The sequence below is a fragment of the Rattus norvegicus genome, chromosome 5 (assembly GCF_021556685.1).
Source record: "Rattus norvegicus strain SHRSP/BbbUtx chromosome 5, alternate assembly SHRSP_T2T, whole genome shotgun sequence".
NCBI classification, from domain to species: Eukaryota; Metazoa; Chordata; class Mammalia; order Rodentia; family Muridae; genus Rattus; species Rattus norvegicus.
This window is the reverse complement of record NC_141538.1, coordinates 43,897,610-43,911,823: the sequence shown is the minus strand read 5'-3', so window position 1 is coordinate 43,911,823 and position 14,214 is coordinate 43,897,610. Positions and strand designations below refer to the sequence as shown.

Genomic DNA, 14,214 nt, shown 5'->3' with positions numbered 1-14,214 from the left:
CTGGGCCCTGACTCAGCTTTCCCAGCTTAGAGCCTAGGATTTCGCCAAGATTCTGTTATCAGAAGGTTCACTGGACTTTTGGGCATACTACTCTGTGTGAGCAGCCATAATAGAAGACAGAAACAGCAAACATAGAGCTCTTGCCACCAAGAATGGTAGCATCCAAAAAATTGTGAACCCAAGAAGAAATAGAAGTGAGAGGTCACTCGTTTGTTGCTATCATTATACCTCTGAGACCTGACTTCATTTTTCTGCCTCCATTTGGTTTTATGATTTTTTTTGAGAAGCCATTCGTCTTAAGATTACATAGAGCCTATTTATTGCTCAGCAATAGTAGTCTTCCCACAGAGTAACCTAAAATATTGTGGTCTCTTACAATCTAAGATAACCACAGCTTTTTTTTTTTTTTATTAACTTGAGTGTTTCTTATTTACATTTCGAGTGTTATTCCCTTTCTCGGTTTCTGGGCAAACATCCCCCTAATCCCTCCCCCTCCCCTTCTTTATGGGTGTTCCCCTCCCCATCCTCCCCCCATTGCCGCCCTCCCCCCAACAATCACGTTCACTGGGGGTTCAGTCTTAGCAGGACCAAGGGTTTCCCCTTCCACTGGTGCTCTTACTAGGTTATTCATTGCTACCTATGCAGTGGGAGCCTAGGGTCAGTCCATGTATAGTCTTTAGGTAGTGGCTTAGTCCCTGGAAGCTCTGGTTGCTTGGCATTGTTGTTCATAAGGGGTCTCAAGCCCCTTCAAGCTCTTCGAGTTCTTTCTCTGATTCCTTCAACGGGGGTCCTGTTCTCAGTTCAGTGGTTTGCTGCTGGCATTCGCCTCTGTATTTGCTGTACTCTGGCTGTGTCTCTCAGGAGCGATCTACATCCGGCTCCTGTCGGCCTGCACTTTTTTGCTTCATCCATCTTTTCTAATTGGATGGTTGTATATGTATGGGCCACATGTGGGGCAGGCTCTGGATGGGTGTTCCTTCTGTGTCTGTTTTAATCTTTGCCTCTCTCTTCCCTGCCAAGGGTATTCTTGTTCCCCTTTTAAAGAAGGAGAACCACAGCTTTTGAGACTATACTTTAGGTGAAGTTGCACGAGAAAAAAAAATCTGTCTTTCTCCCTGTCGTGGGAAAATGTTTTCTGTATCCTTCATAGATGCTACGCTAATAAGAACAGCCCAGAGAGAGATCAAAGAAGAAAGAAATGTCTGCAACAACCAACTTCCCAAAGAGTCTCCAGTCAAGGGATCAAAGGTGATAGATAAAAATGAATTCCAGAACAGGTGGAGGGTAGCGTCAGCTCCAGGATTTCAGGAAGCCCAGGCTCTGATCACATTGCAGGTCTAACTACTGAGAAGCAGCAATTCCTTACCTCACCACATCAGCCTATTTGGTTCTCTATAAACATATCCTTTTCCTTAGTGGTTAGGCTTGTGTGATTAACATATTAAAATCATAAGTAACTAAACATAAACATTCCATGACTCTCCACTATACTAACAAAAATAAATCCATTAGGGCTACAGAAATAAGTCGGTTGGTAAAGTTGGGAAAGCCTGGCAAGAATAAGGACCTGAATCTGATTCCCAGAACTCACATGGGGGAGGAGGGGGGGGAAGGAAGGAAGGAAGGGGAAGGAAGAGGAAGGAGAAGGAGGGAGAATGAGGAAGGAGGAAGTAGAGCAAGGGAAAAGAGAAAGGAAGGAAGAGGAGGGAGGAGGAGAAAGGGAGAGGAGGGGAGAAAAGGGGGGAGGGAGGAGAAAAGAGTAGAAAGGGGAGGAGGAGGAGGAGGACCCAAGCTTAATAACACATGTTCCTGTCATCCTAGCAATGAAAATGAGGAGCAGGTAGATCCCTCTGAATTAATTAAAATCCTTAAAAGCCAGAGCTAAATTTTCTCCAAATTCCAGCCAGGGGCACCTCTCATTTGAATCAGTCTGCCCGTCCATTCTGTGATGTGGTTCTGCATAGCCAGCCCTACAAACTATGTTAACTAACTTTTTCAATAAATGCCATAATGTCCCATCAGAGTTCTCTTTCTGGTCAGATACAATTCCACACAGCCATGGGACTTGTTTTCATCCTGCAGTAAAGCCAACTGCATATACTTTTATGTTTTAAGGTAGAAGCTGCTGGGCGCCGGCCCTAAGAAACATGGATCCATTGTTTTCACAGATATGAATAGCTCCAAACGCAGCCTGGGATTCTGTTCTGCTAAGTTGCTCTTACTTTTGTTTCAGAAGAAAACAATGACTATATAGTCAGTGTAACCTTTTTTTGTAAGTTTAATGAAGAAATACATTCAGCTGCACATGAAAGACAGGAAATCATGTCCTCATATCCAATGGGCACAGAGCCACAAATCTCGTATTTAGATAAATACTCCCTGTATTTATCTAAAGGGATTTCTGGAATTGGAGTTGCAGCATGAATCATATCATCCGAATAGCAGCAGCTTTGACTTCACAAATGCTAATAATTTTAAATGACTCAGCAGTCCATTTTCAAAACCCTCCTAGACAGAATTTCCTGACTGTTTCTTAACACTCATCATCTTCTGTCAAATTCCATTTCAGTCAGAGCTACTCCAAAAACTTCTAAAACTAGAACACAGTCATATGCAAACAGATTGGACAGCTAATTTAAAACCAAGAACCCAAAGGGAGCAGAATTTGAAAGGAAACTTGGATTTCCATTCTTCATAACACAATTTTCTAGGATGAAATGAAGTGTTTAAAGAAAAAAAACAATAACTCCACTTTAGAAATAGTAAACATTTATTCATTTTCTTATTGGTAGCTCTTTTCTTGGTTGTAATAAGAATATTAACAAATAAACATACTTTTGATATTTAAATGTTACAACCTCAAATTAAAAGCTTTTCATTCATTTAAAGGCTAGGTGCCATTTTAAAATAAATTAATTTTAATTACAAATGACAAGTACCTATAGATAGCTAAGAAGTGTACTAACATTTATTTGCGATAACAAACATGTGCTTTGATATTTTTATTATTATAAAAGTTGTGTCTTCAATGGAGTTGAAGTTCAGTTCATCAAAATTATGGTTATGGAAATAAATTTGAAACTATTAGTAATTTGAAGTCAAATAAAAATCATGACAGAATAAAATAGCAAGCAGGTGGAAATGTTTGTGATCTATACCTATACATTCTCATGTAAACAAAGCAAAGATCAAAGAAATTAAATATCTCTGTCACCAACAAAAGTACGAAGATTTAAAGATTATCTTATTTCACTTCATGCTTCAGCTGAACAACTGGTCTGAGCAGAGAATTAGGAATCAGATGAGCCTTTACATTTCCCCCTCTCTCCCCAGGAAATTACATATAATGAAGAGATGCCCTATAGAGACATCTGCAGGAAAAAATACTATACTAATTAGCCTTGTGGAAGTCATGACTTACAATTAGTGAGTCATTCGTTGACCCCTACTGTGAAACCACATGGTTCATCAGACTTCACCAGTGAAAAGAAAGTAAAGCTGGTGCTGGCCAAATCTGCACCAGCATACAAACCAACCAGAAGGCACCCATCATGGAGACTTCCTTTCATTGTGTATCACCATTGGCTCCTAACACACAACTACTTTAAGATAACGCAAACAGTGTTTAAATGATATTCTTATTTTCTACAGGAGTGTTTCTTGTAACTGTGCTCTGGGGACCATCTGAACCAGAATCAGGCAAAATACTCAACAGAAATAAACATTCCTGCATCCAACCATTGACCCAGGGGCCCAGGAATTTGTATTGTTAGCCTTCCTGAGGATATTCAAACATGTATTAAATTTAAATATTACTGCTGCAAACTATTTGAAATTTCTCTTCACTCTTTTTTGTTTTTTAACAACAACAAATATTTTCTTATCTCTTTCATGTATCCTATTAGCTAGAAGGAAAACTTTTCTGATTATGTCAGTCAGCAGTGGTTAGTAGTGGTGTTTTCCCCATCAAGAAATGACAGAATAATAGGCAATGTGCAATTTTATACCTAAATTCCTTAATGTTGCACCATAGTGTTTTTTCCTAAAACTTTCAAAATGTATATATAATTAAAATAGTTAAAGTGATGTGTAAACTGTAGTCTGACCAGATTATCCAGTGTAAAGAGAGCTACGATTCAATGTCCCCTCCCCCATGGCTGTTCATGTTGGCTCTGCAGTCTTCCCAGAGCACTCCCCAAGTGTAGCTGCCTATGAACCAGAAGACAGTACCTTCAACTGCACATAAGCAAGAACACAGATGTGAAACCAAGTTCAACTAGAGTCACAAAAGAAGACTCAAAAGCTACCAGTATGCATCGATATTCACAACGCTGTCTTTCCTGAAAGTTGAACTTTCAACATCTGTATTAATATCGGCCTTTAAAATTCAGTTTACATTGGCAATGGAAAACAAAATGCATTTCAATGTACTGCTAATATCTACTAATATCCTAACGGACAAAGACATATTTACCTTTGCTAAATATAAATTAGAAATCAAAGAGGTAGGTGGCTAACATATGCAGTGACCTTAACATAATGTGGCAAATAGTGTTCACTAGTCCCTAAAGCTATTTAAGCAGCTGGTGAATTACAACACCATTGCAATTGCCTCAAATGGCATCAAAATCAGGATTTCCCAGGTGTTTGGTGTTGCAAACAAATTTCCAACATCCCAATTCCTGATCACGAAGCCAGAGAGCATCAGACACCCATTTTAAGAAAAGAGCTAACAAAGCAAATGTAAAGTAATACTGGAGACCAGACAATAGTTATGCCGTTGGCTGGGCTCTTCCAACTATACTTGTATATGGGAGAGTGGGAGGGGCAACAAGGACAGACAATAAAAAAACCTCAGGGTTGGGTAAAACCTTAGCAATTCTTGCAAACTAACTTGGGTTTCTGTAATTGAAGGAACCCAGGCTTGTTTTTCCCAGTGGCTCAGAAAGCAGTAAAATTCCGAAAAGGTGCTGTCCAACTGAGTTAAGATACTGCCTTAGCCCAGGACAGTCAGAAGGCCTCTTGCCTTCAGTCTGCAGTTCCGCTCCTGCTGGCTGTTCTGTCTGTACCATGGGTAACTGAGAAGCTGATGAAGGTTCTGGATGCACCAGCACTGGCAGACAACTAAAGAAAAAGAATGAGAAATCCAAAGCCTGATCTATCACAGTTAATCTAAGCTCAGACCAGGGTTTATCGTCTCTTCACTGTGGAAGACTTACCTGAGTTTGTTCACAACTTACTCTGCTGAGGCAAGCCCTGAGGCAAAAGGCCCTACTACTGATCAGCTGAATTGCTAGGAACTTCCAAAGCTGCTGGGGTAAGACCCCCCATTCAGCTGTATTGAGCACTCAGTAACTGTAAGTCACTTGCCTTATAAATTCAAATTCATATTCATCGTCATATTTTTGAGTTCCATTTGAAAGGCTGGGTCTGCTGTTTGTTTCTTTTAGAAACTCCATGTCTTTCCCAGACATATAGCAACTTCAAGGCCTACTTGAGCTTCATGAAATGATGTCTCAGAAAGGAAAAGAGAAAGAGAGAGAGAGAGAGAGAGAGAGAGAGAGAGAGAGAGAGAGAACAAAAAAAGAATATGTGAAGTGAAGTAGTGAAGTTCCCCTTGAGTATAGCAGCTTGAAGGTGAGTGAGGGGTCTAGGTGGCACAGGGGAAGATCTGTGTCTGTATCTCAGATGTCTGGAGCCCAGCTCTGCCAAATTCCAAAATCTCTGGGCAGGATTTTTGTCCCTCGGAAACTTGGCCTTCTTCACCTTTAGAGAGGAAATATATGATACCTACCTCACAAAAAAAGCCATGAGAAAAAACTGCGCAATTCCGTGCATACCGCACCACTGCAGAGTGGTGGTCCCCCCACTCTAAGTTGGTAACGATGTTTGAATCAGCAGGATGACCACAGGCTGGACCAGCCCACCCTCTCATTCTGCTCCTCCATGAAGTTTGCCATGGTGCTGTGCCTCCTCAATGTTTCCTGGGTGCTCTGAAAACTCACCGTTGTGCTTAGGAAAATCCCTATGTGTTTATGTTCCCTTTAAAACTGTACATGCAGCTAAAACACTTTTAATGGAAGCTGTCTATCTAGACATCATAAGCGCAGATCTCCCACAGCACAGCATGTCATGTGTAAAAGCAAGTCTAAGAAATACAACGAATGAGTCTGTACATTGTCTCGTAAAGTGCTCCAAAGTAAAGTGTAATAACCTTTAAAACGTCACTAACCTCCTCGGGTTTTGTTTTTAAATACAACTAAATAGCTACCAACTGAGATGCAGAGGGATTTGACTCCAGTACATGGCAAGGAGCAGCCGCTGTGGCTTGTGGGAGAGGAAAAGGAACTGATTACCTCAACCAAGCTTACCTCAGCAGCATAAAAACCACCTACAATTCAAGTTAACTGCAAGTTCAATGAAGCACAATCCTGATTCATGCTACAAAAATAAAACCAGTCAACTGAACTAACAAAATCCACCCCCAACACACACACACACACACACACACACACACACACACACATACACACACACACGCGCGCGCACGCGTGCGCTAAAATTTTCTTAACCTAGAGGTAAACATATGTGACCACTTTCTTACAGTATTACCTTGGTTTGAGGAGCAAAGTATTTACCATTCCGTTTACATGCCCCCACACACGCACACATACTATTAAAACCAATAAAACTTTAGAAGCCATATGAAAAAAATCCCAGTCAATCAAAAACCATCATCATTAGATAGGTCTCAAGAGTTCAGGTATTCACAACACCGTCCGATGCTCCCCACACACATAGACCGCACTAGGGCGAATCCGTCGCCTTGTGTGACCAGGGAGCCGTGGCAAGAACTTGAAGGACTTGGGCATCATGTCCAAGCAGGCATCGTGAAACTTCTTAATCCTCCAGTAGTATATCAGTGGGTTCAATGCAGACTTGAGGTAGCAGAGCCAGAGTAGCCAGGTGCTAATCTCAAAGAAGTTGTGCTGATAGTAAAAGTGCTTACTGAAGGTAGCCACAAGGCTGTAGGTGGTGAATGGGGCCCAGCAGACAATGAAGACGGCAAAGAGGATCAAAATGGTGGTGAAGGCACGTGTTTTAAAACTCATGTCGATGCTCATTTGGAAGGGTCTCTGTAGACTCATGAGACCAAGTTTGCTGACCTGGCTGAGGCATATCCCTTCCGGGTAGCTATGAATCCTCAAGGCATTGTGCCGAAGGGTGTTGAGGATGCCCATAAATGAATAGAGTATCACCAGGAAAGGTATAAAGAAGGAAATTAGTGAAATCAAAATCACATAAGCCTGATAGCCGGAGTTGGTTGTATACCCAAATACACACTGTGGGGCTCTGGAAGGTATCTGCAGATCAGGGTTTCCCACAGCCAGAGGAAAAGCTACAGAAAAAGCAGTTGCCCAGGAGACTGCAATGAGAACCTTAGCCCTGTATGGATTTAGCTTATCTTGCCTCTGAACAATAATCAGGAACCTATCAATACTAATAATGAGCAGGATGGCCACACCCTCTATCACAAACAACCAGAAAAACATAGCAGACAACCGGCAGAAGAACTTCCCAAATATCCATCTGGTAGTAAGAATAGTGACCAGGGCAAAGGGCATGTTCAATACAGCAAGCAGCATGTCTGCAAAAGCCATGCTGGCGAGAAGGATGTTAATTGCAGAGCGCATGGCGGCCTTTTGGTAAACCATGAGGCAAACAACCAAATTTCCAAGAAAAGACACAAACAGAATAAATATCATGATAGCTGAGAGAATGATCTGGAGAGCTAAGTTTAGGCTCTTAAAAACTGCTGGTGCTGGAGTCACCGCTGTGCTGTTCACTGCCAAGGAACTAAATCCAGTGCTAGTCATGGTTTCAAGACTGTATCTAAGCAGTGGACCAGGGCTAGGATGCTGAAATGGTAGAGGGGCCGTAATATTCATGGGGGAGTTTTCATAGACTACAAATGTCATGTTGGATGTCCCAGTATGGGGTGTAGTCAACACTGCCGGAGCAGTCAACACTCCGGAGACAACCATGTTTTTAGGAGGGTGGCAGGTTCAGGCAGAAATGTGGGTCCTCTTCGGGCATTTCCATACAGTGCTGTCAGGTCAGGTTCCACTGATGGGCTCGGATGCACATTCTGGAAAATGGACACAGCTCCATCTTCCACAAGAATCTGTTTGCCTGAAAGTAAGCCCAAACAAAGAACATGAGATCCGATTAGTAAATAGCCTCCAATTTGTTGTATTGCCCATCCAAGTACTAGCAAGGGTTATACATCCCTGTTTAGCTCCTAAGACCAAACTGTCTTCAGGATAGTGTGGCATTTGATTTTATCTTTTATCATGTAGGATTGTTCTTTTTCTTTCTAGTCCTCTAAAACTCTGTTCTGTTACCTAGTCATCGATAAAATATCACTGTTATGTTGTTTTAACCAAACATGATGAAAATTTTATGGGATCTGGACATAAAGCAAGATGGATCTTGAAATGCATTAATAAAGCAAGGATGGAAATCAAAACCTTAATGGTTGATGCTTTTTAAAAGATTGCAGTAGCCCTCTCTAAGGCTCAGACCACTGAGGAAGAATGAGCAGAAACACTATAAGGGTTGGAGGTGGCCAGGACCTGAGGAAAACTGTCTTTTTGGATTTGACAACCCCTTTGTACTCCTGAACTCACAGCCCGCACAAGATAAAGCCAGTCAGCATTCGAGCAGGTAGGAGGGGGATCACGAGACCCCATTCCTAACTGAGGTGCTATGATAACTGATAGTTTTCATTGGAGAGAAAGAGTTTTCTTTAATGGTATAGTTCCTGGTTCGCTGATCATACTTTAATTCATGGCCCTATATCCAGATGTAAATGAACAGTGCAAAATGGACTCAGTGGGTTATTGAATTAAATAAGAAGACATGAAGTTGGGGTATGGGGACGGGTAATGGATCTTAGGAGACTGAAGAGTAGGGGTGAATAGAATCAAAATAGATTGTATGAAAATATCCAAGAATTAATAAAAACATTTTAAAAATACACTTCAAAAGTTTGTAGTATCGTAATTCTCCACAGACACTATTGATGCACATTTTGCTAATCTCTTCGGGAAACAAATTTTAATAGTTCTTTTCTACAGATTCTTATTCCTTCTTTACATTAGCATAAAGTTGGATGTTAAAAATAACCTAACCTCAATTTCCAGCTTAACGCAGTGGTACTAACACACCTCAGGACTGACAGCTCTTAAAAGTAAGAATGGGGTTCTTTCAATTAAGCTCTGAACTTGGTCTTTCTTGGTCTTTCTTCCTCCTTTTTTCTATTCCTTCTGCCTCTTTCCTAACCCTTCCTCCTCTACCCTATTTCCTCCTTTCCTTTCTATTTCTTTCTTAAGCTCTTTTCTCATATTCACCCCTTTCCAGAATTTCCCCACTAACCATGCCAGAAAAAGCCATTCAGGGAAAGGGGTCATTTTTCCTAAACTCTTTCTCATATCCTCTCTTTTCTTCTAAGCCTGTCCATCATCTCCATCATCTTTTCTGAGATGCAGACTTCTATTTCTTCTCCCTCAGACTGAACTGATACTATTAGTATGACAGGAGATGCTCACCAAGTCATAAAGTCAAGGGTCCTAGGGAAGACGGGTAGAAAAGTACCTGAATCTCCTGTAAATATTCAGAGACTTACGAAGATATTTGACTATCTTTTCTCAAAGACCTGCTTACCTTTTATTTAGTGTTACTCCCAAGCTCTTACCAAATTATGAAGCCTTCCTTCTTACATATGGGGATTCCTTAATCTGTGATCCTATCAACCCACATTCTCACTTGGTTTCCTCTTTCTGTTGGCCTTATTGGAGAGGGTAATCATTTTAGTGACAAAACCCTGGATTTCCTGATAGATTCCTTCACCAAATCCTTCAAAGATTAGAAATAGTGATACATAGAAGATTATAACAAAACTACAATTAACGCATTACACAGCCTTACACTTAGTCACTGATTTTTAAGGATAATTGTCAACATTTTGTGCATCCATCTCTTGGGCTGTCAAGGGAAGAGATGGGATCTCATTTGTGAGATCCAAGACCCAGCATCCATAGCCAGATCATGTTCTTTCTACCAACTGTGCATCAGAATCCACTATCTTATGTAGCATTGCTTTTATGAATGAGAAAAACAAGAGTTTGTTTACATGAAATACTGATTTTGCCATTTCCTCTCATGTTACAGCTTAATTTAGTTATTCTTAGTAGATTTTATCTGTCCTCAGAAATCACTCTAAAATGCTAGCACATCTTGACAAAATGGCACATTAAATTAGTGACTATCAGAGTCTATGATCACATAGGGGCAGTGGGAAAGAAACAAAGATTATTATAGCTTCTCGTCATAACCACATCAGTCTATTCAGAAAGACCCCCAAATATACAGTGTTGACATAGTACATAAACCTCTCTTGCTACAAACTACCTCCAGGGAAAATTCTGTGTAGACAAATAGGTGTTTTAATCATAAAGTAATAGCTTAAATCATGTTTGGCCAATTGTGTTAAAGTGTTTGAAACTGTGGCAATGTGGCTCAGGGAGTAAAGGTGCTTGCCACCAAGCCCAACAATGTGAATGTGATCTTCACATTGGTACCCATGTGGTAGAAGGAGAAAACTGATTCCCATAGCTGACCTCTATAGGTCAAATGGCATATACATTCTCCTGCGTTACATACACACACACACACACACACACATATATATATATATATGGATATATATATATGTGTGTGTGTGTATGTGTGTGTATATGTATATGTATGTATATATATGTATGTATATATGTATGTATACATGTATATGTATATATATGTATGTATGTATATGTATATATGTATGTATGTATATGTATATATATGAATGAGAGAGAGAGAGAGAGAGAGAGAGAGAGAGAGAGAGAGAGAGAGAGAAATAGTGGTAGAGCACTTGCCCAGCATGCAAGAGGCCTTGGATTCAACTTCCTGAATGGCAAAATTAACTGATTAGATCTAGATTTTTTTATCATAAGGAACAGCAATTAAACTGGAAAGAAACAAAAGCAAAATACTAACTCAAAATGTGCTTTTTAACTTTTCATAGCTCCATAGACAACCAAAGTGGGTTTTTTTTTGTTTTGTTTTTTGCCAAGCCCCCCATTACTACATACACAAACTTCTAACTCAATTCATTGACTTATAACTCAGCCTTCAGAAACTTACTGCTCTGTTCCAGTTACTGAAAGGAAAATTGTTTTTAAAAAGGTCCTAGATTTTGAATTAAAGAGAGCCAAGGATATAAGGATCTTGAAATTCACTTTGAATAGATTTAATATCAATATAAAAAGAATAGAATTTATAAATTTAAACTCCATTAGTAACGAATAGTTTTGCTGTTGTTTGAGGAAAATAAACAAAACAGATGGTATTAAGGTAACTGACCTCACAAAGCAGGAGAGAGAAGCAGTTCATCTCCAAACTCCCAGAAAAGTTTGATTTGAAGAAAGTAAAATATGCGCAGACCTCCAGAAAGAGTCTGACCAGTGAGGACTTCGGAAAGCTCAGGTGAGACTGAAAACAAGGGATTGAAAGCTAAGACGCTGGAAGCTCTCATCAGGCCGACGTTTCCTCCCAGTGTGCAATCAGAGGCAAGCACACATTTCTACTCAAGTAGCTGCAGGCTGTGGCACAGCTGAACCCCCTAGTACCAAGCTGGGAAAAGGAAGTGTCCAGGCTGCCGCTGGGATCAAAAAATGCCAACCCTGCATGGAAATGGTAGTTCTTTTTCACTTCCTTCCCTGAGTGCTGGACTCTAGACTAGACTACCCACACAGGCAGGCAGCCCTGCCCTGGGCAACCAATTGTCATGGTCACCAGTTCAGTCTACAAAGTGAAAACTCACTTCCACAAGGCAGTAGATCCCCTGAATACAAAAGTCCCACCACTCGCCAACAGTGCTGTGCTAGGGATCAACCCTTAGCATGCATTTTGATGGAAACAATCGACAATGAGACCATAACATCACCCAAAAATCCATGTGTAACAAAGGTGAAAAGCTTTGTTTTCGTACACCTAAGGAAGAATAAGCACTCTTCTTACTTTGTTTGTTACTTCTCATCTCCTCTTTTTCATTTTCTCTCCTGGTCATGTAAACACAGGAGTGTTTCTATGGCCCAAACCAAGTTCTTGAGTTCTAGCCTTGGGTGTCTATGTGTGTATCTATGCCGAGCATGAAGGTAGGAGTGCAGGGCCCACAGAAGGCCCTGATCTCTGCACGAGCCAGACCCTTCTTTCATTCCATCACCATGGTCCGGTCTGTACTTCTGCGTGACTGCACTTGGTGAGCAGTCATTGTACTGGTTAGCTTCTGTTAAATGGACACAAACCTACGTTTACCTCAGAAAATGGAACCTCGACTGAGGAGGGCAGGTCATCCTGGAGAGTTTAAGATAGGAAACTGACCAAGCCATGGGGAGCAAGCCAGTCAACAACATTTTTTTTTAAATCCAGCAATTTGGATTTCCTTAAATGTATTCTGTAAGTATAATTACCTACCGGTAAAATACTACTCCAGCATGAAGTTCTTTGAGTATCAGAAATCTTTCACACATTTTCAAGATATAGACATAACAATAAACTTACCAAGGAATACTTGCAAGTAGAAAGAATATTTTCTTTTCCTAATCAACTATTTCTGCTTCCCACTTAGCTACGCAGATTGCAAACTTGGCCACATATCAGGGATATTTCAACCTAAACAGCCAATGCTTAGGCACCTTATTAACTCAGTAAGACGTAATCAAGTAGCTTGAAGCCACAGACCTGCAATACACAGAGGAATGCTTACAATGTGATGCTCTTTGAATGGGCACTAACACTGCATGCGTACCACAACTATTTCAGTTGTGAAAAGGGGGTGAGGGTGATTACCCAGATGTCAAATGTGAATGTTAACAGACACCCAATGTCAACTTATGGCCTCTACATGCATTCACTTGCATGTGCACTTGGACACATACACAAACACATATATGCACACGGTGCTTTTCTATTTTCTATTTCATAAATTATATTATGCTTTGATTACTCTTAGAAGAAAAGAGAAATAATTGCTTTGAATCTCCATAAATATATTCAACGTATTTAAAAGAGAGCATTAAAATGAGGCCTCCAAATTATAACTTAGTAAAGCCAGAGTCTAGGGCTTAGGTGATGTCTCAGATGAAAACGTTCCTGCTAAGCATGGGGACCTGAGTTTGAGGCCCCAGCAGTCACCCACACAGAAGTGGAGCTTGGTGCCACACACAGGTCGTCTCAAAGTTTGAGAGATGAAGACAGGAGGATACCCCAGGCTCGCTGGTCAGCAAGTCTAGCTGAATTAGTGAGATCTGGGTTCAATAAAGAGATCATTCTCAAATTGACAGTGGAGGGTGATAGAGAAAGACACCTGATGTCAACTGATGGCCTCTACCTGCATTCACTTGTATGTGCACTTGGACACATAAACAAACACACATATGCACACACACATACATATATGTTCACTGAAAGAAAGATAGAAGGCCCCGAGTCTAAAATTGAGAGTGGAAACTCAAAACAGAGGGTAGAAACTCAGGCTTAAAATCCTAGCACTCTAGAGCCGGAGGCAGGAGTATCGACTTGAGTATGAGGCCAACCTGGGATATCTAATAAATTCCATGCCAACACAGGCTACCCAGCAAGACTATCTCAATACAAACATGCAAAAGACCTAAGTCTATGAGAACCCCTTATATAGCTGAGTGATCCAGCTGCCACTGAGGTTAGTACAGGAACAGAACCATCTCCCTAACAGATTCTGACAACTATGGTTCCCTTCCCACTTTGCTACAATGTCATTAAAGACGGGGTAAGCTGTGAGGTGAGGAAGAATGACCCGGCCTCAGGACAATCTGATGAACATCTTCAGAGTACCTGAGACTACAGAGACAGGTTAAATGTTCTTCTTCGCTCAGTGGTGAAGGTGTCTCTGGGAAAGGTGATAGAAAAAAAATACCAAGACAGAGATCATACAAGCAAAGATATGTTATCCTTTGGAATAAGGAATTTACTATCTCAAGGAAGAACAACTGTCCAGGGGGAAGAACGCATACCCTGGAGTAAGCCACACTAGAGCATGAATCCTAGAAGGTGCCCAATCCTGGTGCTTTC

The 14,214-nt window shown here is 40.8% G+C and overlaps 1 protein-coding gene across 4 annotated transcripts in view; it reads right to left on the bottom strand.

Moving 5' to 3' along the window:
• Nucleotides 1–2,752: 2,752 nt before the first annotated feature.
• The window catches only part of Gpr63 (G protein-coupled receptor 63), a 48,225-nt gene continuing 36,763 nt past the window's right edge, over nt 2,753–14,214 (bottom strand). For all 4 annotated transcript variants that reach the window (NM_001436658.1, NM_001436657.1, NM_001106640.3 and 1 more), the window contains 1 exon segment: nt 2,753–8,193. In NM_001436658.1, the coding sequence (NP_001423587.1) occupies nt 6,768–8,045 (1,278 nt within the window). In that variant the 5' untranslated portion in view covers nt 8,046–8,193 and the 3' untranslated portion in view covers nt 2,753–6,767.